Source organism: Odocoileus virginianus, unplaced genomic scaffold (assembly GCF_023699985.2).
Source record: "Odocoileus virginianus isolate 20LAN1187 ecotype Illinois unplaced genomic scaffold, Ovbor_1.2 Unplaced_Contig_26, whole genome shotgun sequence".
Lineage (NCBI taxonomy): Eukaryota > Metazoa > Chordata > Mammalia > Artiodactyla > Cervidae > Odocoileus > Odocoileus virginianus.
The window spans coordinates 986,879-1,013,263 of record NW_027224343.1 but is presented as its reverse complement, the minus strand read 5'-3'; the positions used below and the strand labels follow the sequence as shown (position 1 = coordinate 1,013,263).

The 26,385-nt window shown below is 44.9% G+C and overlaps 1 protein-coding gene across 1 annotated transcript; it reads right to left on the bottom strand.

Moving 5' to 3' along the window:
- On the bottom strand, nucleotides 1-25,160 carry SERPINB5 (serpin family B member 5). The gene is made up of 7 exons (XM_020905605.2): nucleotides 25,050-25,160; nucleotides 17,890-18,064; nucleotides 15,838-15,975; nucleotides 13,457-13,574; nucleotides 10,469-10,611; nucleotides 4,014-4,181; nucleotides 1-2,179 (listed from the first exon to the last, which is right to left on the bottom strand). Exons 2-7 carry the CDS (start codon nucleotides 18,055-18,057, stop codon nucleotides 1,787-1,789), a joined length of 1,128 nt encoding a protein of 375 aa, XP_020761264.1. The 5' UTR covers nucleotides 18,058-18,064; nucleotides 25,050-25,160; the 3' UTR covers nucleotides 1-1,786.
- Nucleotides 25,161-26,385: the final 1,225 nt, after the last annotated feature.

Sequence of the window (26,385 nt, the reverse complement as noted above, 5' to 3'; positions counted from 1 at the left end):
TTGTAATTCAATAATATTTTATTTTCAACAGCATAAAAGGAATTCAATACTGAGCCTTCAGAGCAAGAAGAAAGTTGAACCTATTTACAATGAAGCCGGTGGGGGTTGGGGGGTGGGGAAGGAGTTCTGCTGTCCTTCCAAATTCAAACCTTCCAGTCACCCTCTTTCTGCAGTGAATTAACACTTGAACTTGTGACACAGGTAACTTCTCAGAAACATCTTTAAAAACATGCAATTGTTGTGCGTTACCAACTAGCTGTGTACAGTAACTAAACCTGTAGACCCTGAGAAAAATACATACTGAGGCAGCAGGAGCATTTTCAGTTACCTGTCCTAACAGCATTAAGTTCCTCCCCTTTCCCACTAAATCACAAGAAGACACAAGTCCCTTCAACACACGTAGCATCCTTTTACTGGCTACTGTGAGAGTCCGGGTGCATTTAAGTCCTGGTGGTCAGACATCCACAAGCTTGAGTCGGTTAGAATTTCCTGCCAGTGGTCGGTCTCTTGCCAACCCAGCCACCAAGTGGGCGTTCTATCAAAAGTGGAAGTGTTTTTTTTTTTAAGTTAGCCTTAAATTATTTATTCTGCAGCGATCTGTTCCATCTTTTTCCGTTGCTGTTGTTATTGACCTTTATTGAGATATACCTGACATAAAGCATTGCGCCAGTTTACGGTGTTCAGTGCAGTGACTGAATATCTGTGATACATTACAGAATGAGCACCACAACGAAGTGAGTTAACACATCGATCACCTCGCCCTCTTACAATTTTGCATGTGTGTGGTGAGAACTTTTAAGATCTACTCTCTTAGCAACTTTCAAATATAGGATATGGTATTCTTAACTAGTGGATACCAAAGGGGAAAGGGGTGGGGTGGGAGGAATTAGGAGATTAGAACCGACACATATACACTATTGATAATATGCATAAAACAGACCAGTGATGGGACATACTGATTAGCACAGGGAACTCTACTTAACCCGCCGTGCTATTCTAAAGTGAAGCTTTATGAAGATCTAAACTTCCCACTGAGGTGCTGCCCTTGGGTTATCACAGGTCCAACTCTCCAAAATTCCACAAAGTTCTGAAAACAAAATATTTTCGTAAGCAGGAGACGCTCATTTGGCAGCATAACCTGATATTTGGGGATACCTAGTGTCTTTGCTTACTTTGCACCAATATTCTACATTTTACGGCAGAAATATTAAGGTGTTGATTTATAGGGTGCTGCTCCAGTTTCTGTCAGTGGAATTCCATAACATACAGTATATGCAACATGTTATCTTTCTAAAATCCCCCCAAAGTCAGACTTTGAAGGAAATATTGGTCCCTTATGTTCAGCATAAGGAGCTGTGGGTGTACTGTCCCCAAGTCTCATTCATGCCAGGAAAGCTTTGCAGCGCCCATGTCCCAGGAAAAAGAGGATGTTTAGAACATTCTGCATCCCAGAGAGGGACGGCTAAGCTTTGGTAATAAAAATCATCTAGATCCTCCTTAGAGGAATTTTCTTTGAGAAAGACTGTGTTCCTACCAATAACTTTGGATTGTCTGACAAATAATGAACACGAATTTTTTCCTCTAAGGTGATTCCTTAAAGCACCATCTTCTAAAGGAGTGGGAAGGAAAACAAAAACCCAAAAAAAGGTTGGAAAAAAGGTCTTTAGGGTGAGTACCAGTGGCTTCCTGATCCAGCAGTATTAACAATTTATCATATTTAGAAAATGATTCTCTAGCCGCAGAGTCGGCAGAGAAGTTGGGTGGGACTTAACCCGGGCTCTGCCACTTAAGGAGAACAGAACTTGCCAAAGAAAATGATGTTTCGAGTTTTGTTGTGCCTGATGATGTAAATAAAGGGGTGGTCGGCATTGAACTCATCCTTGTGCTGCAGGATCCGTGCCCCTGGCACCTCCATGGAATCCCCACCATCTTCAGTTATTTCTAAGGACACTCTGTGAATGACATTTGAGAGGACCACTCCCTTCGTCTCTGACATCCCAGAGAAATCAGAGGTATCCTCATTAAAGATGTTTTTCAGCCCTAAGTTTTCCAGACTAGCCTTGGGATCAATCATCTTTTCCACCTTAAATTTTGGAATGGAGAGTTTGACTTTGGCATTGGCCATCATGCTGGGATTTGTCCACTGCAGGAGCGTCTCTGAGTTCAGTTGTTTTTCGACCTGAAGGACAAAAAAGCAGAGGAAATTATTTTATTTCCAACTGTAAAAGATACTGCTCGATTAAAAGCATACAGTGTCACTAAGGGCCTGATTTGGAAGTAGTACAGATTGTCCATCAAAGACAGCACTGACTCCGCAGTTTTGGTGTGTGATGAGGTTCTCTTGAAAATGGCCACAAAGCCACCTAGCATCATTCTCCTGCACACCTTATGACAATGGTCCCTTTGCTCTGAAACTTATAAGAGCATTTCTTTTAACTATAGAAGAGCTATATAGAGATGAATCCATGGTTTATGATGATGTATGGATAATGGTGAAATAAATATAAAATTAGAAACCTGTTTATGCATTATATTTACTGAAAGCTTATTTTAATTCCTTTACTAGGAAACCTAGAATATTTGTGCCCAAGGAATAGCATCAGATTTAATAAATTAAACTAAAGTTACCCTTTTTAAAATGAGAATTTGAACTGTCTAGGGTCATTCTTTAAGACCATAGGTGATAAATGCATCCATTTCAATTGGTTATTTTTAAAATGAGAGATATATGCAATGATGCATAAAATGATTTAGTCATAAAATTCTTCATTGACAAATCTTAAATTGCTCCTTGCCCTTCCAATCTCTGCAGGGGCTAGAGGAGAAATGCATGTACAACAGAGAATAATATCTTGACTGTTACTACATGGGGCAATCTGCACTGAAGTTACTCATATGAAACCTATAAAAATCAAGGAGATGACAAGGTCACAAACTGATCACCAGTTTTTTTTTTTCTAATGGGGGAGGGAACCATTGGACTCTCTTGCTAATCTATGATAAGTATTTTTCATGGATACTGTTTCATTTAAGACAAATTATTAAGACCAAAGCTTCCCGGGTGGTGCAGTGGTTAAAGAACCCGCCTGCCAATGCAGGAGATGCAAGAGATGCCAGTTCAATCCCTGGGTCAGGAAGAGATCCCCTGGAGAAGAAAATGGCAGCCCACTCTAATATTCTTGCCCAAGAAATCCAATGGACAGAGGAACCTGGTGGACTATAAAAAGGAGAGAGAAGAATGGACAGAAGGAAAATGGAGACAGGAATTATGATTCAGTTCATACAGTGATGGATAAAATATAATGAGAACCAAAGTACCCGGGAGGTTGAGACCAAGCTGGCCCATCTCCCGAGTCAGGGAGTAACTGAGCTGTGGTCCGAAATAAAGAAGTGACTCCTAGGTTCCTCAAAGAGGCACTACTCGGGGCTCAGACGGTGAAGAATCCGCCTGCAACGCGGGAGACCAGGGTTCGATCCCTGGGTAGGGAAGATTCCCAGAGAAGGACATCCACTCCAGTATTCTTGCCTGGAGAATCCCATGGACAGAGGAGCCTGGTGAGCCAGTCTGTGGGGTCATAAAGAGTCGGACGCGCCGCAGTGGCTAGAACAGCGCAGCGCAGCCTGGAGCTCAGGACGTTGAGAACGCAGGGGCTGTCTCCTGGGCTCACTCTGCGAGTCTACGCCCTACACTCGAGTCTGTGACGGTGCAGGCGTTGCCGAGCCCGCTGTGCCTGCGGCCCCTGGTGAACGCAGCACTCAGGATTTCTAACTCCTGAGGCTGCAGCGAGAACTAGAGGACCAGCGCGCGTGTGAACTCACAGTTCCCGGCACGCTGTAAGTACCAAATAAATATTAGCTGTTTTAATACTGAGGAGAAAAACCCCAAAAGAACCCTGAAACCGTTGGAGACAATTGGCCAAGGCTAGCGGGCGCCCTCCGGCAGCCCCGCAAGGCCGCCCACGCGTCTCCTGGCGCCACTGCGCCTGCGCACTGCATCCCGCCGCGCTCCTCACCTGCTCCAGGCCCGTGGGCCCATCCTCCACGTCCTTGGGTAGCAGGATGAGCATGCTCAGGTGCTTGTTCTGAAAGGGAAGCTCTATGATCTTACAGTTGACACCATCGATGTGGCCCATACAGAACGTGGCCTCCAGATTCATCATCTGCACTGGTTTGGTATCTGTCTGTAAAAGGAGAAGAAATTTGCTCTGCCTGCTTTTCACACACACACACACACACACACACACCACATAACTTTGTTCCTAATATAGCTTCAAGTTGTTATGGGTTAAAGCTTCCACAGGGGATCCACACTGACAGAGATGGTCCTGTCAAGAGTTTATGACTTCCTCTGAAAAGTTCTTCATGTGCTTTATAACTACAGGAACTATACATAATATGATACTGTATTTGCATATATAAAACTTTAAAAATAAGATAGGATGACTGGAAATACAAGCAAACATTAACTCGGGCTTTGTAGATGCCTGTAATTACAAGATCTTTTAACTGTTGCTGGTGGAGCTCACTTGAAAGTCAGTTCCAGAGCAAACCCACATATCCATTTACATAGCTTTTCCTCATAAAATGCCTATTATGGAGAAGTCAGCATATAGCAGAACAAAATCACGCTCACCAAGTCCTCTGTCTGCCTGTGGTTTTCATCACCCCCCCATCCCCTCTTCTTGCTCCGATCTGATTAGACATGAGGACCTCGGGTTTCGGTCTCAGATGCGACATGAACAGATGCCATGACCTTCAGTGAGTCTCTGTAACCTCCCTGGGTCTCAGTTTCTCTGTCAGCGGCATGAGAACTGGAGCTGTCAGGATGGCCATCCCTCTGGGGGGAAGGTGAGGGGCAGGAATGGGGAGCTGGAGACGGGAGGGGGCTACACAGGACAGGGCAACTCTGGCTACACTTTTCCTTTAAAATATCTGAAATGAGGCAAAATATAAAGATTTTACAAAGGTGGTTGTTGGTTCATTGGTGTTTGTTATATTATTCTCTATAATTTACTGTACACTTGAAATATTTCCTAATTTTAAAAATTAAGAATGTTTACAAATAAAATTATCTCAAAGTCATTTACAGCTCCGATCACACAGTCCTTCTCTCCAGGCAGCACCCCAGGCCTTTTTTTCTCTGTGTCCCCATTAATATCTGACCTTGCGTCTCTGCCACGAGGTGACTCATTTTCTCGAGAAAACTAATTCACATAGGGAGTAAAAGACTGACAGGAATTTAGTGCAACTTACTGTCTGGGTTTGTACCTCTCATGGGATATTTGCCTGTTAACAGAATATCTTTGGGGGGAAATTTCAAATATCAAGTCTGCAGAAATAATAGTACAGTGAAATTTTTATCTGGCATCTTCAACAGTAAGCTGAATCTTACCCAAAACTGTTTTCAAGCAAACTAGACCTTACTTGTTTTACTGTTTCTACATATATCCATTTTAACACTTGTCACAATGTTAGAAACATGTGTGTAAGACTTCCCTGGCGGATAACAATCCACCTGCCAGTGTAGGGGACGTGGGTTTGACCCCTGGTCCAGGAAGATCCCACATACCGAGGAGCAACTAAGCCCTCGCACTGCATCTCCTGCGCCCACACTCTAGAGCCTAAGAACTACAGCTCCTGAGTCCCCGCGCTGCAGCGACGGGAGCCTGAGTGCCTAGAGGCTGCGCCCCACGGAGAGGAGCCACGCAGTGAGGGGACTGTGCCCCCAGAGAAAGCCCGAGGACAGCAACGAAGACCCAGAACAACCAAATACATAAATACATAAACAACCAAATACATAAACACATAAATACATAATTAGCAGCGTGTAAATGCCAAAAAAGGGGAAAATACTTCTAAAAAAGACATTTGTGTGTATGTGACATCCCCCACCCCATCCACACTATAGTCAAAGCAGGAACCATATTTTATACCTTGGTATATCCCAGCACAGAATAACTGCTCACTAAACATTTGGTTGTTATTAAATAATTGAAGACTTTGACTCAACATATAACCAGAAACAAAATTATGATTTTTTTAAAAATACTACTTTTGCAATTAACTGTAATTCTTCTGTTTCTCAAAGAAGATATAGATCTGTCTAAAAATCTCCATTAGTTTAAATTACTAATATTTTCGGAATTCACAAAAACTGTGATCACCAAAAACTGTCATCTATTTCATTTTTCAGCACTGACTGTGGAAACAAACATCCCATTTTCTAAAATATAAATTAAGACATGTCTCTGAGAATAAGACTAAGTAACAACCATCCCAGAAAATACAGCATGTGTGTGTGTGTTCATCTTTGCCAGAAGAGGTATTATACTAAACTTTTAATAATACATCTTCATCAATTTAGTCTAGCCCTTTAAAGACATAAAACCAAAGGACATGAGAAAAGTTTTAGTAGCATCACGCAAAAGTTTAGGAGCTGACAAAAGCAACTCAAAGGAAATGTAATAGCCTCTACATTCAAAAGCAGGGTGTAGCCCCACACAGCCTTGAATAGTGTTTTATTTGATGAACCTCTGAGAGATCAATGGCATTTTAAATCCTTATTAATTCTCTTTCTAGAGTCCAAGACTCCAGGATAGTGACCCAACCTAGCTTTATGACTTAATAACAAGAATAAAGGAACTGTACACATTCTCCCCCCTTTTGTAAAAATACTCATTAACATTTTCTTAAATGTAAAACCACACACCTGAGCCCAATCAGCATGAGAGTTCGTGGTGAACTCACTCACTATAACAGGATTCTGATGACTTTCTGGGCTGGCCCTGCAGCTAGTATGAGAAGCACCATTAGCAACATCAAATCAATGGACATGAGTTTGAGGAAACTCCAGGAGATGGTGAAGGAATGGGAAGACTGGTGCACTGCAGTCCATAGGGTCACAGAGAGTCAGACACAACTGAGCAACTGAACAACAGCTGTAGGTTCTAGGAGAGACCTGAAAACGAGAATCGGTCACGGGGCCACGGGGTGAATAGGCTTCCTTCCGCTGTGTTGCTGACTGACATGCAGTTCTGAGTCTGTGTTCTTATCACAAGCCAGATTTCATCAAACAAAACCAAATCACACCATCCTAAAAATTTCTGGAGTTTCCCAGGTCCTCTAACTGATCTCAGAAGGAGAACAGTGAACGGTCCTATGGAGAGATCTTAGTTCCTGCCCAGGAATTTTCTTTTTCATTTATTTTTATTAGTTGGAGGCTAATTACTTTACAATATTGTAGTGGTTTTTGCCATACATTGACATGAGTCAGCCATGGATTTACATGTGTTCCCCATCCTGATCCCCCCTCCCACCTCCCTCCCCATCCCATCCCTCTGGGTCTTCCCAGTGCACAAACCCTGAGCACTTGTCTCATGCATCCAACCTTGGCTGGTGGTCTGTTTCACCCTTGATAGTATACTTGTTTCAATACTAGTCTCTCAGAACATCCCACCCTCGCCTGCCCAGGAATTAAACCTGGGAAACCAGTGGCCACAGGACTGGAAAAGGTCAGTTTTCATTCCAATCCCAAAGAAAGGCAGGGCCAAAAAATGCTCAAACTACTGCATGATTGCACTCAACTCACACACTAGTAAAGTAATGCTCAAAATTCTCCAAGCCAGGCTTCAGCAATATGTGAACTGAGAACTTTCAGATGTTCAAGCTGGTTTTAGAAAAGGTAGAGGAACCAGAGATCAAATTGCCAAAATCAGCTGGATCATCAAAAAAGCAATAGAGTTCCAGAAAAATATCTATTTCTGTTTTATTGACAAAGCCTTTGACTGTGTGGATCACAATAAACTGTGGAAAATTCTAAAAGAGATGGGAATACCAGACCACCTGACCTGCCTCTTGAGAAACCTGTATGCAGATCAGGAAGCAACAGTTAGAACTGGACATGGAACAACAGACTGGTTCCAAATAGGAAAAGGAGTACATCAAGGCTGTATATTGTCACTCCTGCTTATTTAACTTATATGCAGAGTACATCATGAGAAATGCTGAGCTGGAAGAAGCACAAGCTGGAACCAAGATTTCTGGGAGAAATACCAATAAACTCAGATATGCAAATGACACCACCCTTATGGCAGAGAGTGAAGAGGAACTAAAAAGCCTCTGATGAAAGTGAAAGAGAAGAGTGAAAAAGTTGGCTTAAAGTTCAACATTCAGAAAACTAAGATCATGGCATCTGGTCCCATCACTTCATGGGAAATAGATGGGGAGACAGTGGAAACAGTGTCAGACTTTATATTTTTGGGCTCCAAAATCACTGCAGGTGGTGATTGCAGCCATGAAATTAAAAGACGCTTACTCCTTGAAAGGAAAGTTATGACCAACCTAGATAGCATATTAAAAAGCAGAGACATCACTTTGCCAACAAAGGTCCATCTAGTCAAGGCTATGGTTTTTCCAGTGGTTGTGTATGGATGTGAGAGTTGGACTGTGAAGAAAGCTGAGCACTGAAAAATTTATGCTTTTGAACTATGGTGTTGGAGAAGGCTCTTGAGAGTCCCTTGGACTGCAAGGAGATGCAACCAGTCCATCCTAAAGGAGATGAGTCCTGGGTGTTCATTGAAAGGACTGATGCTGAAGCTGAAACTCCAATACTTTGGCCACCTGATGTGAAGAGTTGACTCATTGGAAAAGACCCTGATGCTGGGAGGGATTGGGGGCAGGAGGAGAAGGGGACGACAGAGGATGAGATGGCTGGATGGCATCACTGACTCGATGGACATGAGTTTGGGTAAACTTCAGGAGTTGGTGATGGACAGGGAGGCCTGGCGTGCTGCAATTCATGGGGTTGCAAAGAGTCAGACACGAATGAGCAACTGAACTGAGCTGAACTGAACCTGGATGAAAACCAAGAGTCTTGGCCCCTAGACCACCAGGGGCTAGAGGGTAGGAGCAAAGTGGCCCTGGCTCTTGCCCCTGTTTGAAAGCAAGAATGTTTCAAGGAGGCAAAAACTGTAAAAATGGTACAAAGTTTATTATTAGAGACACACTACAACTGTGTGGGTGAGTAAAGAAGAAAACAGCTTGCTTCTCTACCTCAGAAGCACAGCAGAGACGCACACCCAGAGAGAAAGGGTATCTATCGGCCGCCTCTCCAATGAGGGGGCGTGAAGTGAGTCAGAGGCTGGGCAGAGACCCCCGGAGACATCCTGAGCGAGAAGGGCGCAGTGAAGTGATGCAAGTCACTCACACGCGACAGAACCCCCCCCACCCCCCCACCCCCGCCTTTGTTTACCCTTGGCCAATTACCTTGTTTCTTTCTCCGCACCTGACTGGTCCATGGACCTCCCCAAGATGCATGTACAACTTTTCTTCTAAAATGGATCCCACCAGAGAGGGCTATGGGTGTATGGCCACACTTATTATGGGGTGGGGTCCCCTCCCTATTCAACCCCCAAGAAGCCCCCCTGCACACAGGCAGGCAGGGAAGACGTCCTTGACCTCAGGAGTGGGCACCTTATCTCTTTGCTTTAGCAGAGCTCAGCTTTTGCCACTAGCTTTGTCCTTGGAGTGTCTGGGTGAGAACAAAGGCTCAGTTTTACTCCACTTGACAAACACCAGGTGTCCAGCCCAGAGGCCCACTGTCTCCCACCTCATCACGAAACGGTCAGTTTTCCAGTCTCAGGTCTATGACGTCATTATTCACTCAACAGTATTAAAACTATACTTCCCTGCAACGCAGGTTTGTAATTCTTCCCCATAATGACTCCCAGCCCTGGAGATGAGTCAAGTTACGCTTTCTCCTTCACGGTCAGCAAGCACCTCAAAGCACTTTCTAAATTAAAATATCAGAACCATGTACTTTACTGCTAAGAGGTGAGAAATGAGACCACAGAGGAGCTTGTTAACCTGGAATAAGATTCCCAAATACTTATGTTTCATGATGCTCCAAAGACCTCTGACGTTGTGATTTAGTTTGTTTCTTTTCTTTTCCTTTCTTATTAATGGCCCCAAATATCTGTAGCTATTTTCTGGTTGGTGATTTAGATTTAACCACTATGTTATAAGGGCTTCCCTGGTGACTCAGATGGTAAAGAATCTGCCTGCCATGCAGGAGACCTGGGTTCGATCCCTGGGTCAGGAAGATTCCCTGGAGAAGGGAATGGCAACCCACTCCAGTATTCTTGCCTGGAGAATCCCATGGACAGAGGAGCCTGGCAGACCTCAGTCCATGGGGTCACAAAAGAGCTGGTCACAACTGAGAGACTAACCACACACTGTATTTTAAGCTCTGTAAGATCTTACTCAGACCCTGAGGACATCCCAGAAAAAGAATGAGTGTCTGGATTATGGAGTTTTTTCTACTCTCACCCTCTGGCTGTTGTCTTGGGAAAAGATAACCTTTTGTGCCTTAATTGTCCTCATCAGAGTGAATTCCCAGGGTCCCGTGCATGGCTGCAATTTTTCAGACCTACAGCTGGGATCCTCTGTCTGCTACATGCAGCCCACATACCTTGTTGATTCTGAAAGGGCATTCTTTGGTTTCTGACTCAGGAAATTTCTTCATCCACTTTCCGACAAAGTAGGCAGCATTAACCACAAGGATTTTGGTCTGGTCATTCACACTGTTGTCAGCTAAAATGTTCTCAAAGTGGCCTGCAAACAATTTTAGGAAACCACAAATTGCACAGGGTTATTCTTCCAAACCACCTCTGATGTCCACATGCAAGTCCACTCACTGGCTAGAGCCACACCTATAATGTGGCTTGGTAGCCCAGCCCATCTCATTTCAAAAGGATCCCTTTCCTCCTTCCATCCCGCCACACCCAGCCTTTCTGAAGAGCCCCGGGGAGAAGGGTGGCGGGGAGCAGGGGAAGAAGGAGGAAAGCGTAGCCACTGCGTGGTGTCTACTCCATGCCGAGGAAGACTCCCTGTTAAGTCCCGTGTCCAAGATGATGCATGAGCAGTGGGGAATTCAGGATTCAGAGCCAGTTCTTTGTGACTCCAAAGCCTGTGCGCATGGAGAAAAATGCCAGAAACCTTACTTTCCACCCAGCCCTGCGCTCAGTGCTGACACGTGTCTCATCTCACTTCCCTCACGATGATCCTGGAGAGCAAAGGGCATCATCCCCATTTCACAGTTGAGGACACTGAGGCTCGGAGAGGCCAGGTGGTTCTCCTGGTTCACTCAGCTGCCAAGCACGTTTGATGCCCAGACAAAGCTCTCCTCTTTACACCGAAGCTCCCACCCCTCCTTCTCAAATTGCCCTATTGCCAGTGTGTCTGCACCCAGGGCAGCTATAATCACCACCATAGGCTCCATAACAACTGTAACTACCACGGAGCTCAAACCCTCAACAGCCAAAGCAGTTCGATGGTGACAATCCCTTAATAAAGTCTTCGCTTTTGAAAAGCATTGACATTTTTGCAAAGGGTTTTTCTTTGCCCTAATCTCTGAGATCTTCACACCACGGCTCAGACCCCCTTCCCAAGCTGTGACCAGGTGTGCAGGGACCGGCAGGGGTTTCATCGCCATCTTAAAATTCTCAACGCAGGTTTTAACCAAGGGCCCTGGGTTTTCATTTTGCACTGGGACCTGCACATTTTGTAACCCATTCTGCCAGTTCTAGGTGATGCGCTGACTACATAACAGCATCACTGAAGAAGGAGGGAACTAGTTAATGGTGGGGTGTGTCTGTTAGTCACTCAGTCCTGTCCAACTCTTCTCGATCCCATGGACTGTAGCCCGCCAGGCTCCCCCTCCATCCACGGGATTTCCCAGGAAAGAGCACCAGAGTGAGGAGCCGCTGCCTCCTCCAGGGGATTCTCCTGACCCAGGAATGGAGCCAGGGTCTCATGTACTGCAGGCAGATTCTTTACTGACTACGCCACCACGGAAGCCCAAATGATCAGTGTGTTAACTTAGACCTCAGCTTCTGATTTCAAATTCAGAAGTCTTTTCACTTGACTACCTTCTCCAGTAAAAAATTCAAGCTTATGGAAATTTTTAAATGGAGGCCGCCGGAGAGAAATGCAAGTTGTTAACAAGTTTAAAAGCAAAACTGTTACACAGCAAACCAAATGGGAGCTGTTCTTCATGTATGCATTTTAAAATTGTGCCTAACTTGGTATTACCTAGACCAGATCTTTCTTTACATACGAAGTCAAAGAAAGTTCATTTCAACGACAGATATATGTCGATGTACACATTCGTGTGTGGGCATACTACGGGCTTCCCAGATGACTCGGTGGTCAGGAACCCGCCTACAGATGCAGGAGACGTGGGTTCAATCCCTGGGATGGAAAGGTCCCCTGGAGGAGAAAATGGCAAGTCACTCCAGTATTCCTGCCTGGAAAACCCCATGGACAGAAGCTACAGTCCTGGTGGGCCACAGTTCATGGAGTCGCAAAAGAGTCAGACACAACTTAGCAGCTGAACAACAAGTACGTGTCAACAAGAGTCGGACACAGCTGAAGTGACTTAGCACACACACAGCCATGTGAACCTAAGTTAGACAATATACGCTCCACTGATACAAAACTGAGACTCCATATCCAAGTCCCTCCGTTAATAATGGCAGTGTCTGGGTTTCAATCTAGCTTTGAACGACTCCCAGCCCACGTCCTCCCCACAGCTGAGCCTACTCCTGAGTCAGAGTGCCCAGGGGGCCACCTCACCGCGGTGAGTCTCTGCTGCAGAAACACGTCCCTCCCCAGACTCTGGGGAGCGCAGAGCACCCGAAAAACCCATGAGGCGCTGTGTCCCCCGCAGATCTCTCCTTGTACAAATACAAATATGTCCCCAGGAAGGGGGACGTGAACACCGATTTGCACCCAAAATCATCTTAGCTCCGATTCCTTTCTAGCAAGGAAGACAACTCACAGTGAATTTTCATTGAGGGAGGAGCCAAGAAAGGGAGAGGCCTCAGGGAAGCGCTGAGCAAGAGGCAGCACCTGCGCTGCCAAGAGGCCCGGGACCTGGGCTACCTAGAGCATCGACCGGGATGGAGGCTCGAGACAAGTTTGCACCATGGTGGTCTGTCTCGTTCCGCTTTTTCGATAGTCTTTTTGACAACCTAAGGCCGTCCGTCTTTTTTCCTTAATGAACTTGTAGAATTCTGAGCTGAAAGTAGCTTCGAGGATAATCAGTCTGCAGTCCAGGCCCTTCATTTCCTGATTGAAAAACCAGTCTCGGAAACCGCCCGGAGCTGTCCTCTGTTAGAGGCACAGCCGGGGCTCCAGGAGGGCTTGTGGCAGCCTGTCCCAGGGCACGACACGGCAGACTAAAACCGAAGCATCTGGAATTCCAGCCAACTCGTGACCTGAGGCAGGAGACGCCCAGAAACCCACATGGCTGAAACGGCTTGGTGCACAAGAATTCAGCTTGTGTACTGAAAACATTCAAAGGACCCTCCAAATGTTCAATTTTATAGTTAACAGACTCATGAGAAGACACAGTCAATTTCCTTAGAGATTTATAGCAGAATAAAAGGATACTTGCCATCTGTGAGTTCCTTAATCGAGCTGTTGATCTGACCTTTCGTTTCTTCCAGTTTATCTTTGAAATCAACGGTCTCCATCTCTTTTGCATAGGGTCTCTTTGTGGAGCTGATGAACTCCTAAAAAACATCCAATTCATAAAATCACAAAGTCCTTAAAGTCTGTAGTCAAACCATTGTGTTCTTACACAATTCTAGCACAAGGACTTCTAAATGTCTATTACTATGGAGACCCTTTCAAAATCTGTAACACAATATAAATTGAAACTTCATGTAAAAATCAATGAATTTTCTTTGCATTGCTTCATTTGTTCAATTCTAAGACAATACAATTATTAAATGCCTCCATCAATTTCTTTCTTTGGGGGAGAAAAGAAACATTATGCTAAAGACACACAACAATTATATGAATTCCAATTTCAGAAATGCAAAAATGTAAATTTATATATGTATGTTTTAGAATGGAAGAAATGCACAGAAAAGAGAACTCTATGAGAAGAAGGATCTAACCCACACTGAAATAAAGATTTTAAAGATGCTTGCTACTCAAAGTCTGGTCCAAGGACCAAGATGGGCAGCATCACCTGGGACCTTGTTAAAAATGCAGAATCTCAGGACTTCCCTGGTGTTCCAGCAGCTTAGACTCCATGCTCCCAATGCAGGGGATCTGGGTTCAATCCCTGGTCAGGGAACTAGACTGCATATGCAGCAACTAAGGCCCAGTGCAGCCAAATAAATAAAAAAATATTTAGGAAAAAATGCAGAATCTCAGGCCCCACCCTAGACCTATTGAATCAGAATCTGAATTTTTAAGAAGATTCCCAGATGACTCACCTGTGCATTAAAGTTCGAAAGAGTGCTGCAAAGAACAGAGCAGTGTTTCTAATTATAACGCCTGTTAAAAATGCAAAAGCATAAATCCCATCCCTGAAGATCTTGATTCAAGTGACCCAAAGCCAAGGATACACATTTTCAGCACCAGGTAGTTGTGATGTAATTGGCTTTCCACAGACCACACCTGTTTGTACTATTGCTAGTAAATCTATGGATGACATACAACCCGCAGAAGCAATGGAAAGTACCCTTTTAAAAAATTGCTTGCAACTCCTGGTTTGAGATAATTCGAAATGTTGAATGGAAGTTCAACCAAACTAAACACAGATTGATTAAATACCATGTCACTTCACTTCTGAGTACAGGACTCCCTGGATTTTTTTCAGAGCAGTCAGAGCCTTAGCCAATTGGATTGTGTTCATTGCAACCCAACCTTGGGACTAAGTTACCACTTACTCACAGAGCTTAGAACATTCCAGAGACCTTGCAAGAGAAAGGGCCTCCGCTGTCTTCACTGCCAGCAACAAAATGTGTTTAAGCATCCTTGAGGACCACCTAGGGAGGTTTTTTTTAAATGTTTTTCATTCTTGGGCTCACATCTTAGTATTTCTTTAATTCCCCCAGGTTATTGTTGGAAGAAGGGTTGTGTGTGTGTGTCTTTAATCAATGAAAACAAACTCACAACAGTATCTAGTGATCTACGTCCCCAAAAGATCCTTGCCAGAAAATTGAAGATATTTGAAGATAGTAAAACTAGGGCAAAATATTTAGTTAAATATTTTTATTTACTAGTTGGTAGTCCACCTTTTAGATTTGGAAAGCTTGAAATTCTGACCATCCAAACACAAACTGAACTCGATATTACTAAAGTAGAGAATGAACATCTCTGTAGTTGAGGAAGTTGGCTACATGTTTCAAGTGCATATTTTTAAAATATTATGATACACTCTGGATCAAATTTAAGGATATTTCAGTGTTCTTTATATGATTCCTTCAAGAAACAGCTAAAATTACCACCACTGCCTTGTATGGATACCCACCTGGCCAGCCTGGTAAAACAAACAAAACTAGTCCATGACTGATGAAAACTGTCAATTCATACAATTATTATTTTTTTTACTGATTTTGGGAAACATCAGAAGAACACTGTATGCATGAACAAGCAAGCTAAAGAACTTAAAATCTTTTCCAGGGTCACCTGCCCTTATGCTTAAGGAGAAAGAGGTTTAAATTACAGGCTGTCTTATATCTATAGAGATGCATTTGTTAAGAGAGTTAGTAACCCATTTTCCACCTCTCTCAGTGAGGAAGATAAGAGAAAGGGTGAGGTTTATGGGTGTTTAAGAGGGAAAAGGAAGCTCATGGCTCCTCTATATTTTAAGTTAAAATATGTGACTGCGAGTCCCACTGTATTCAACCTCTCCCCTGGGATTAATTTATTTTAAATAAATCATAAATGAGTATCCGAGGAAAAGCTGTCGGTCTAACCATGAGAAAATGTCACCCTTGGTAAACAGCTGAACCTTGCTAATTGCATTGAGTCACTTACTGTAGAAAGATTCAGAGATTTTTCTATGTAGAGCCGTTTGATTAATTTCAGAGAGTAAAAGGAACTCAGCTTGTTGACATCCGATGTTACTGTTTGAAATCCAAAGGGCACATCTTTGACATTTTCAAAATGAAGGACCTGTGAAGAAAAAAAAAATCCCCATTACTCAGGAAGCGCTGCCTGCCCCCATGGCGGTGGACACAGGGCAATGATCAGCCTCCTGGGGACGGGGCCTGACCATCTGATGCAGAGACCATGGTGCTCTGTGGTTCCCAGAGAGCAAGGCTTCTCAACCGTAGCGCTGCTGGCAGTTCAGACGGGCTAATTCTAGGGGAGGGGTGCAGGGGGCAGTGCTGGGCATTCCAACCCCCTGGATGCCAGCAGCACGCCTTCTCCCACTTGTGGCAACAGACGTGTCCCCGGTCACCGGTGAGTGTCCCTGAGAGGGTGAGGGAGGGAAGGGGCGGACTGTCCCCAGCTGAGAAACACCGGCAGAAAGGTACTCGTCTCTTGGTTTAACTATAAGGAAAATTTGCCCTTTCTTCAGAATGATGCCTCTATGCTTTTTTCCAAACTTGGAAAAGGTGGAAGTAGGTTAAAATTTATCCCCAATTCAGAGACAAGAAGAGAGAAATTAATGCCAAGAGACAATCACTAGGCAGGTATCAGATTTCGGGATACAGGTGTCTCCGGAGTTCCTTCAGTGTCCTAACTAGTGCCAAATGAGCTGATGGCGTCATTTAAGGTAGGCAGCTCCATGCCGTCTATGGCCTACGGTTTAGTAGTCCTGCGTTTCATCCCAGCCTGTACCTAATAGAAATGTCTTGCCCAATTCTCAGAACTTCACTTTCTGCTCTGCAAAATGGACTAACAACACCTAGTTGTCTAAATTGCCATGAGGATTACAGCACTATCTGTAAAACACCTAAAATATCATATGGATTCAAAATGTTAATAATTATTCTTATAGTAATAAGCCACTTAAAACCAGGATGCTATTTTCAGGCAGGCTTAAAACCTTTTATTTTATTCCTAACTTTTTTGTTCCAACCAACAGCCCAGCATCGTCTCCACTCCACGGCGCCCGAAACAGGACGTGAGGATAACATCTCCCCTTCCTAACCCATAATAACCGAGCCCCAATGCCACACCTCGGGTGACATCACTTACAGGCACACTGCACCCATGAGACACACAGCCTCAGTCCTGCAGGGTCAGATTGGCTGGCCCACAGTGCCACATTACTGTCACACCTATTGACAGGCACACAGACCAGAAAGTTAAAGAGCCCAAGTAACCAGTGTAGGAGAACAATAGCATGCACAGAAAAGGCCCTTATCGTTACTGAGGAGCAGGTGCAGGACCAGAAGGGCTCTTTTCTGTCTCTTCTCTAATGGCAGGTGAGGAATGAGGAAAGGGAGATGGGGTAGGGATGGTGCAGCGGGAGAAAGATGGATGAAAAGATGAAGCTCCTCTCCCCATAAAGAAGGTTTCCTTTTCAAGTCCCACTCAATTTCAAGTGTAAATTCTCCATTGAAATAAGCATGGATATATTCTATCTATCCAGGAGGGATATAGAATAGGGTAGAATATACTATAGAGTAGAATACAGGGGAGCCTGCATCTTAATAGAAAGCATGATGCTATAAACAAATTCTGTGCATAAGACAGAGGGTGTAGATATACACTCTTCCCGGTTGGGGTATCTGCAGCGGAACATTAACAAACATCGTCTTGATTGACACTTACATTCTAACAGGTAAAAAGATGTCACACGACTTGTCAAAGGCCACTTGTTAGTGGAAATGCTTTTGATTGTCTAGTTAATCCCCGGGTTCTCCCCCACAACATAGTGCCTGTTCTAAATGTGAGCTGCAGGCCAGATAAACGAGCTTCCACATTTAAAAAGTAAATTGAGAGAGTGCTAGAAATGGCAAAATACTCAACCCTGAGCAAATCTGACCACAGAACCTCACTGCCTTTCCCCAGGTACCACCTGTGCATTTTTATTACTCTTTTCCACTCAAAGCAGAGGCAAGCTGTGGGCCTTACCTGTCCAATTTCATCTGCTGTGTCCCCTTTGGCACCGACTTGAGCAAGTGACAGAGAGGTGGACAGACAGATGGGAGAGAAGAGGACGTTGTCCGCCGGCTCCTTTTCACACAGCTGTTTGTACAGGTCAACTGCAAAGGCCGAATTTGCCAGTCGCAGGGCCTCCATTGTGGGCCTGGAACAAAGGACAAGAGAGAGGTTATTTCTAAAGCATCTTTCAAGTGTCCTCAACTGCATCCGGCCAACCCAGTAAGAATCGTAGTCGAAGTCACAGACTAGGGTAGAAGAGAGGCAGGAACTTCCTATAAATGCAAATCTAAAGCCAGCGGTGAAGAGGCTCCTCCACGTCCTGAGGTCTGAGTGTCCAGACGTGAGGTCCTCACTGTGGATAGCTCTGCCCCAAACCTCCAAATTCAGGCACACTTGGCTACAAAGGCCACTGTCAGGAGTGGGATTAGTTTAACTAATTAGATTAACTGTCAGAGGGGATGTCTCTTCTCTGCATGTAGTCAGGACAATCGTCAACACTGATGAAAATCAGTTGGTTATTTATCTATACTGTTTCAATTAGGATTTAGGTTAAACCATCAAAAACAGTCAAGTCACAGCAGTTCTGTGTGATTCCAGTTAAAGAGAGAGAGGGCAGCTCCAGCTAAAAATATGGAGCCCAGGGCTCAGTGGTAAAGAATCTGCCTGCAATGCAGGAGACCCAGGTTCAATCCCTGGGTTGGGAAGACCCCCTGGAGAAGGGCATGGCAACCCACTCCAGTGTTCTTGCCTGGAGAATCCCATGGACAGAGGAGCCTGGTGGGCTGCAGTCCCTGGGGTCCAAGAAGAGTCGGACACGACTGAGCGACTGAACAAGTCCAACACAAGGGAAACAGCAGCAGCAGGCCTCCTCCGGTCCTGCCTGAGAACCCCTGGCTCTGAAGCAGAGGCTCTCCAGGGGAGTCTGATCCCCTGGCGGCCCGAAGATCCTCTCAGCGGGTCCATGAGGTTGGAACTATTTTCAGAGTAGTGCTTAGACAGCATCTTCCTTTCACTCTTACTCTCTCACAATACACAGTGGAGTTTTCCAGAGACTATGGTGGCAGTGGTGGTTTAGTCACTCAGTCGTCTATGAGGCCAAATGTTAAAGAGATTTGCAGAAATGAAAAATGATGTTACTCTTCTCTTTGTATTATTACACTTTAGAAAACAGTTATTTTTCATAAAAGTATGTTACCCATGTTACTATGTAATGCTTACAATATTGTTATTTTTAATGAGCTAATAAAATATTTCAAAAACTTTTCAGCTTTAATTTCTAACTTAATACCAATAGATACAACCAACATAAAAAAAAAACTCTTTGGGATTCTCAGTTATTTTTAAGAATGTAAAGAGGTCTGGAGGTTAAAAGTTTGACGACTGCTCTGCTAATGAAAGATCCACCTATCTGTCTAGTCCTGGGGCAGCAGATGTTGACTGATGAAGCCTGCAGGCTCCTGGGTAAATCCAGCAGTCAGGGCACAGTCCTTTCTAGAAGCAAAGCTGAGCTGCATAAACCCCTCAGCCCTGCCCGACCCCAGGATAGCACGTAAGGGGCGTCATCGCCCTTAGATGACCATCCCACGGATCAGGGCTGGAAGCATCCCCCCAAGGCACTCAAGCAGTGCGCAGCCGTGTGTTCAGACAGCAGGAGCGAACGTGACGCACAAGGTCCTCAGGCAGGAAGTGCTCCCCGGCCTCGGACGAAGCGTCACCACTCAACACAGAGAGCTCTGTCGGTCAGGAGCCAAGGATGCCTTAGGAGTCAAACGCACGAGCAGGATCTCAACTTTGCACCTTACCCCTGAACAGAAATTCAAAATGCCAAGACAAGAGACTAAGATCAAGGAACGTGCCCCTGGTCTTCAAACAGTTCTTCAGAATTCTCCCTTTTATGAGACATGTGGCTTATGTGTAGGGCAGACTTTAAAAGATCAGAATAAATCTCAGTCACAAGTTTATTAGCAAAAAAAAAAATAAATAAATAACTTTTCTGTTGCCCCATTCAAGCTCACTGATCTTCTCCAGTGACTGCTTTCTCCCATGCCCAATAAGTACAGCCAAGTGACCCCAGCGTTTCCATTATGAACCTGTGATCCAGTGAGTAAGATTCCAAGCTCCCAATGCAGGGGGCCCAGGTTTGATCTCTGGTCAGGGAACTAGATCCCACATGTTGCAAGTAAAACCAACCACAGCCAAATAAATAAAAATAGACATTAAAAACATTTTTTTTAAAAAAAAAGGTAACCTGAAGTCAGACCAGGGATCTTACATTTCTTGAAGGCCTAGTACCTTTCTCTCTCTCCTCTGGGGAGGGCAGGGGCTGTGACAGGAGAGTGAACTCTCAGGGGAAGGAGACCCCCATGAGGAGAGCAGCAGGCAGTGAGACACACGGAAGCACACGTCCCTCTCAGGGAGACTCAAAGGTCTGGGGAACCCCCAACAAACTTTCAGGACAAGAAGTCTGGCTTTCTCCAGCAGTGACTTTAACAATAACACTGCACGTATCTATGAGCAAAATTCAACAGGAGCTATTTATCTACCAAATAGAAAAGGCTAAATGAGCTATTTCTTCACCCAGTAGAGAAACCTAAACCCAAATGCCTGCAAACTTCTCAAAGTTTCAACAGCTGAAGCCCTAACCACACTAATAACAATATAAAAACACAACAACTACTTGTGTTTGTTGTTTTAACAAACACAAGTAGTTCTTCCAGACATGTATTTCCAACCAGCTAAGAGGAGAAATTGGAATAATTTTGCATCATTTATAACAAACTTTAAAGCTTGACGTCTTTTGTGTGTTTTAAGCCTTGGAGTAATCTGCTGAGGAAGTTTGACTGCAAACATCTAAATGTGGATTCCACAAATGGATCAAAGGGTGAGTATGGAAGCCTCTTTCATTCATTAACCACAACATTCTGAGATCTGTCTCACCTGAATGGCTCTGTGTGAATACAAGACCATGGTGGCTTTAAGCACAGTTAGTTACACAAATAGTTAACACTGTGCTGCAATCCAAGCTCAGATTCAGTCCCTGCTGGAGAATGGAAATCAGGACACGCACAGCATCTAAGTTGGCCATAGAGACAAGGAATCAGTCAAATGTTGCCTGGTAAATCTGATCAGTTGCTTGGTAATTAGCTCCAAGTGACCTAAGCTTTCTGGTCTGAGATAGTTCAAGGGAAGAATTTGGCCACAGACAATTGCTACCTCCTTGTGCTACAAGTTGAAGCATTTCAACAAATCATGGCAACTTTAGCAAAGCATGCACAAGAAAATGAGTCAGGTTCCTAAGCAGACCATTTTGCATGAGGAAATGCTATAAAAATTAGAACTGCCATATGTCCCAGCAACCACATTACTGGGCATATACCCTGAGAAAACCATAATTCAAAAACAGATATGTACTCCAATGTCCGTTGCAGCACTATTTGTTAATACAATAGCCAGGACATGGAAGCAACCTAAGTGTCCATCAACAGATGAATGGATAAAGAAGATGTGGTACATATATACAATGGAATATTACTCAGCCATAAAAAGGAACAAAACTGGGTCATTTGTAGAGATGTGGATGGACCTAGAGTCTGTCATACAGAGTGAAGTAAGTCAGAAAGAGAAAAACAAATATCATATATTAACACATGTGTGTGAAATCATGTATGATGAAATCTAGATTCATTTGGTACAAATGAATCTAGTTCCAGGTGGAAATAGAGATGCAGACAGAGAGAACAAATGTGTGGACACGGTGCAGGGTGTTGGGAGCAGGCAGGATGAGCTGGGAGATTAAGTTTGACATAAACACACTACCATGGATAAAATAGATAGTGTGAGAACCTGCTGAATCATGCTGGGAGCTCAGCCTGGGGCTCTGTGGGATCCAGAGGGCTGGGATGGGGGGAGAGGGATGGGAGGGAAGCCCAAGAGGGAGGCGATATATGTATCCATATAGCAGATTCCCGTCATTGCACAGCAGAAATTTACATAACTTTGTAAAGCAATTATACTCCAGTTTAAAAAAAAAATTAAGGATACAAGAATCGAGATTAGCAATTCCTATATGGTAAATTTACATATCAAATGACCTGGTCAGAGTGCTAAAGTCTCTGCAGAGTCTTCATTTTGTTATTCCATTATTACAGAGATGTCTTTCATTTTCATGAAAACCTAATGATTTGAACAAGTAAGGAGGATTACATTTACAGCTTCAACATGGAAGACACTACATCCTTTAGTCACTCTAAAGTTTAAAAGACATTTTTATTTTAATCAGAGAAATGTGAGAGAAGTTATAGTAGTAATACAAACACAATAAAAAAAAGTTCTAAGAATTTCATTGTAAAGTTGCAGTTTTGTTTTTATTATTTGCAATACGTCCTAAAGTCATAAACCTTTAAAGGCAGACAAGATCCTGGCCCCACCTCTTCATTTTAAAGGTGAGGGAAGGGAGGGACACAGAGATAAAGCGATTCTCCCAGGCCACCCACGCGGGGAGTGAGAGTGGTCAAACCAGACCCAGCACTTACGTCTTCTCTGCTCCTGGTTCCTAACCACACCTATCACCTTCCTTCTCAGTAATTGTCTTTGCTGACATTTGCTCGCTCAGGAGCCTTTAGAGTTCCAAAAACCCTCCATGTCTTGGATTACCCCTTTAGAGACATCAAGATACCTTACATGTTTTCTTTTCTTTTTTTTTAACTTACATGATTTCTTTCTTTTCAATCAAAACAAAACTTTTCCCCCTGATTTTCCTACTGGAAGAAACTCTTGTTCTCTACCATTAGTGTTGCAAACTATCAATATTACACTGCTTTCATTTAATAAGTATCAACTGAGCACCTAACAGTGTGTGTCGGCACCACGCTAGACATGAACAAATCAGGTTTCCGCCTCCAAAGAGCTGACACCTAACGGCATGATATGTCTGTAGGCGCGATGGGTGTTTTGACGGGGGCACAAGTTATCCTGCAGCTCTTAGGCGAGACAGTGCACTCCTAGTAGAAATCTCAGCGAGGGCTCCTCAGAGACAGTGACACCTGATAAGGCACACTAAAGGGGGGCCCTAAAGAACAGAGAGGGGTGAGCCATGCACCAGGCGGACGAGCGAGAACTGAGCGTTCAGAGACAGCAATGAATGGAGAGGCATGTGGTGGGTGTGAGGACAGGCAGGGAACTCGCTTCTCCAGACTCACAGCTGCTCATCGGCCCCTGCACTACTTCTAACACTTCTAATGCATCCAAGCCAGTATTCCCCCAGACTTTTCATCTGTAGACCATCTGGATGAGATAACGGTCCTTTGGTGAAGACAGTCCTTAGGCAACGCCTTAAGAAATTTTGCCTATTGCAACAACTATAATGGAAGGTCTAGAAACACAGTATCAGGACTTCCCTGGTGGTCCAGTGGTTAAGACTCGGAGCTCCCAATGCAGGGGCAAAGGTTCAATCCCTGGGCAGGGAACTAAGATCCCACATGCCGCACAGTGTGGCTAAAAAATACATAAAAAATAAAAACACGGTCTCTGCTGTTTGCTTTCCAACCTCACAAGGAAAAAAGTCAGAGCCAGATTAAGAAAACAGGAGATCTCACAGCTTCTTCCATGTGAAAGAATAGCGTGAGTCTGAATGAAATGAGTAAGTAACCTGAAAAGAACTTTGTTAGCAGGAAAGAACGTGACTCTCAGTGGTAAGGTTAATACTTGATTTCCGATGGAGAGGAGCCTCTGCTTCTCGCAGATATCCTGAACCATCACATTTGCTCCCACCTGTTTAGAAGCCCGATCTTTACCGCAGAGCCATCTGTCTGCTGCCTAACCATAAACTAGGGCCAGACTCGCCACATCAGGATGACCAAGACTGCCGAGACTCCACACCCTCAAACAGAACCCGCAAACCAGAGGGACTGAAGTGGCAGAACTCAGGTGCTAGGAAGCAAAAGTATAAACTTGCCAACTCATATGGAGAATCCTTTCTTCAGACAAGCTTCCATCTCTACGCCCATCCAGGAACCTATTAAACACTTACATATACTGGTGGAACTAAGGTTTGGATGCACCCAGTTTTATTCAAATCCTCTTCTTCAGTGATGTAGGGGTGACAGAGCTGTTAAGAAAATTCCTGGTTGGACTTTGCTGGCGGTCCAGTGGTTAAGACTCTGCACTTCCAATACAGGGCCCATGGGTTCAATCCCTGCTCTGAAAACGAAAATCCCACATGCCGAAGGGCGTAGCCAAAAGAATGAAAAGAAAATTCATGGTGACCTGAAAAAGACCACGATCTACGAGTCTGACGGCTTGGATTCCACTTCATCCTGCCCTGTATCAGCTGAGGGACTCCAAGACAGGGGACAGGGACCTGAAGGATGTGTCAGACCCCCTAGGTATGCTCATCTGAGCCTGGCCTGATTAGGAGCCTACAGAAGAGCCTGGCCTGTTAACCGCGCTTCAGTGTGACAGGCTTAAAGAAAGCCATCAACACAGCAGCTTCCCTGAGGAAGAAGCTATGAGCCAACCTGTTCGAAAAGTTGCCCAAGAACACACGCTGGAAATATGTGATTCGCTGCAAGTATCTTGAAACCCAGACGGGGAGAGACTACTTCCAGGCCGGAAGAACGCAGGTGCAAATAAACGGACAGAAACTGGATGCTTTAAAAGGCGCAGAAGAGCGATTCCGAAGTCTGACCCTCAGGGCTCAGCGCCAGCCAGGAAGGCAGCCAGACGCTCCCGTGCGTCTCCGCTTCCTCAGGTTAGGGCCCCACACCCTCTCTGGAACCAGCGCCGCAAAACATTCTGAGCTCCAAAGCAGGGCTGAAAACGTCCTCAGAAATAATTCTCCCCCGCAAATCACTCTTTCCCGCCCGCTCCCCTCCCCATATACACCACAACCTCCCGGCTGTGCCGTTTCGGCATATTCTGACCTTGTACATGGCACGCCTGGCTCCCAAAGGACCGGGCGCGGCAAACGCTGCCCTTGCACGGGTGATGGCCACGCGCAGCCGACAGCCCGCCGGCGGAAAGACGCGGTTCTGCCCACTCTGCACCATCGCACATCATCTCAAAGAGCTTTTCTTTTAGTACTTGTCCAAAACAGGGACACCACCAAGCCCTGCTACCTGCGCTTTGCTTACCTGAAGTTACAGCGGTCCAGGGAAACGCACGGTCGGGAAAAGGAAAACCAGGTGCAGACAGACCTGGACGAGCGAGCAGCTCACGGGGCAGGAGCGGTTCACCTGAACTCGCCCGCGACCACGCCCACCGGGGTCCGCCACGCCCACTGGGGCCCGCCCATCGGAGCCCCGAAGAGCCCGGGGCCACGCCCACAGGCCCGCCCCGCCCATCGGGCTCCGTCCCTCCCACTTCTGCGCCTGCTCTTCTGGCTCCCGCCTCTTGGCAGCTTGTCCAGGATTGAAAAGAATGATTCAGACTGAAGTTGCTGTTGTCTGCACAGCTTCTGAAGGCCTCCAGCGTGCTCAGGCAGGACGGGACTGACGGTGGATCCTACCTGAGGCTGAAAACATGCACGCACATAGAAGGGCAACCCTAGCGGGCCACGCGGGGCCGGAAGGTGACGTATTACATAAAATAGAAGGAATATGTGATGGTCGTGATAATTCATACTCTTCAAATATGGTGGTGCCACAGAAAGCACCCTCACCTGCATAGCTCATTCTGCTAGATGCCAGAAAAGAGAAAAGTGATCACACACAAAAAAGAATCTATGAATACATTCTACTCAGCAAAATATGTAATGCCAGATTGACGGGAGAAATTGTTGACTGGCCTCCCAATGAAATATGGCGATTAGGATTACCCAGCTTTGCTCGAAAATCTCTGTGTTTTCCAGAGTTTTCTTGCTTTCCAGCAGCTCCTTCTTTTGCTGGGAGCTTGACTTCCCTGGTGGCTCAGACGGTAAAGCATCTGCCTACAATGCGGGAGACCCAGGTTCGATCCCTGGGTCGGGAAGATTCCCCTGGAGAAGGAAATGGCAACCCACTCCAGTATTCTTGCCTGGAAAATCCCATGGACTGAGGATCCTGGTAGGCTACAGTCCATGGGGTCGCAAAGAGTCGGACATGACTGAGCGACTTCACTCACTCACTCACTCCCTTCCTAACTGAATCTGTTCTCAGGAAAGGACCTCAATCTGAGCCAATTTCTTATCTGCTGTGCTCATTTGATGTTTTCTCTTGTTCATTTACCACATTGTCTCATAATCATCTATTTCATTGTACGATCTCCTCTATCTCACTATGAGAATCTTGAAGTAAGGACCAAGCCTCATTCATTTTTGTAATGCCAACACTTGGTATGGTCTTGATAGATGTACAGTCAACTAATGCTTGTTGGCTATATGAATGAGAGTGACTAAGAGTGACTCATAGCTTCCCTTCTCCCCATGCCCTGGGTGTTTTATTATGAACCAGGTCAAAGTCATAAACTAAATGAGTTGAACTCTGAAAGTAG

Coding starts and splice junctions, on each gene's coding strand:
- SERPINB5 (XM_020905605.2), bottom strand. CDS start 18,057: ATGGAGGCCCTGCGACTGGCAAATTCGGCCTTTGCAGTTGACCTGTAC. Junction 15,976..17,889: donor CAGCAGATGAAATTGGACAG/GTAAGGCCCACA, acceptor TTTTCTTCACAG/GTCCTTCATTTTGAAAATGT. Junction 13,575..15,837: donor AATCTCTGAATCTTTCTACA/GTAAGTGACTCA, acceptor GATGTTTTTTAG/GAGTTCATCAGCTCCACAAA.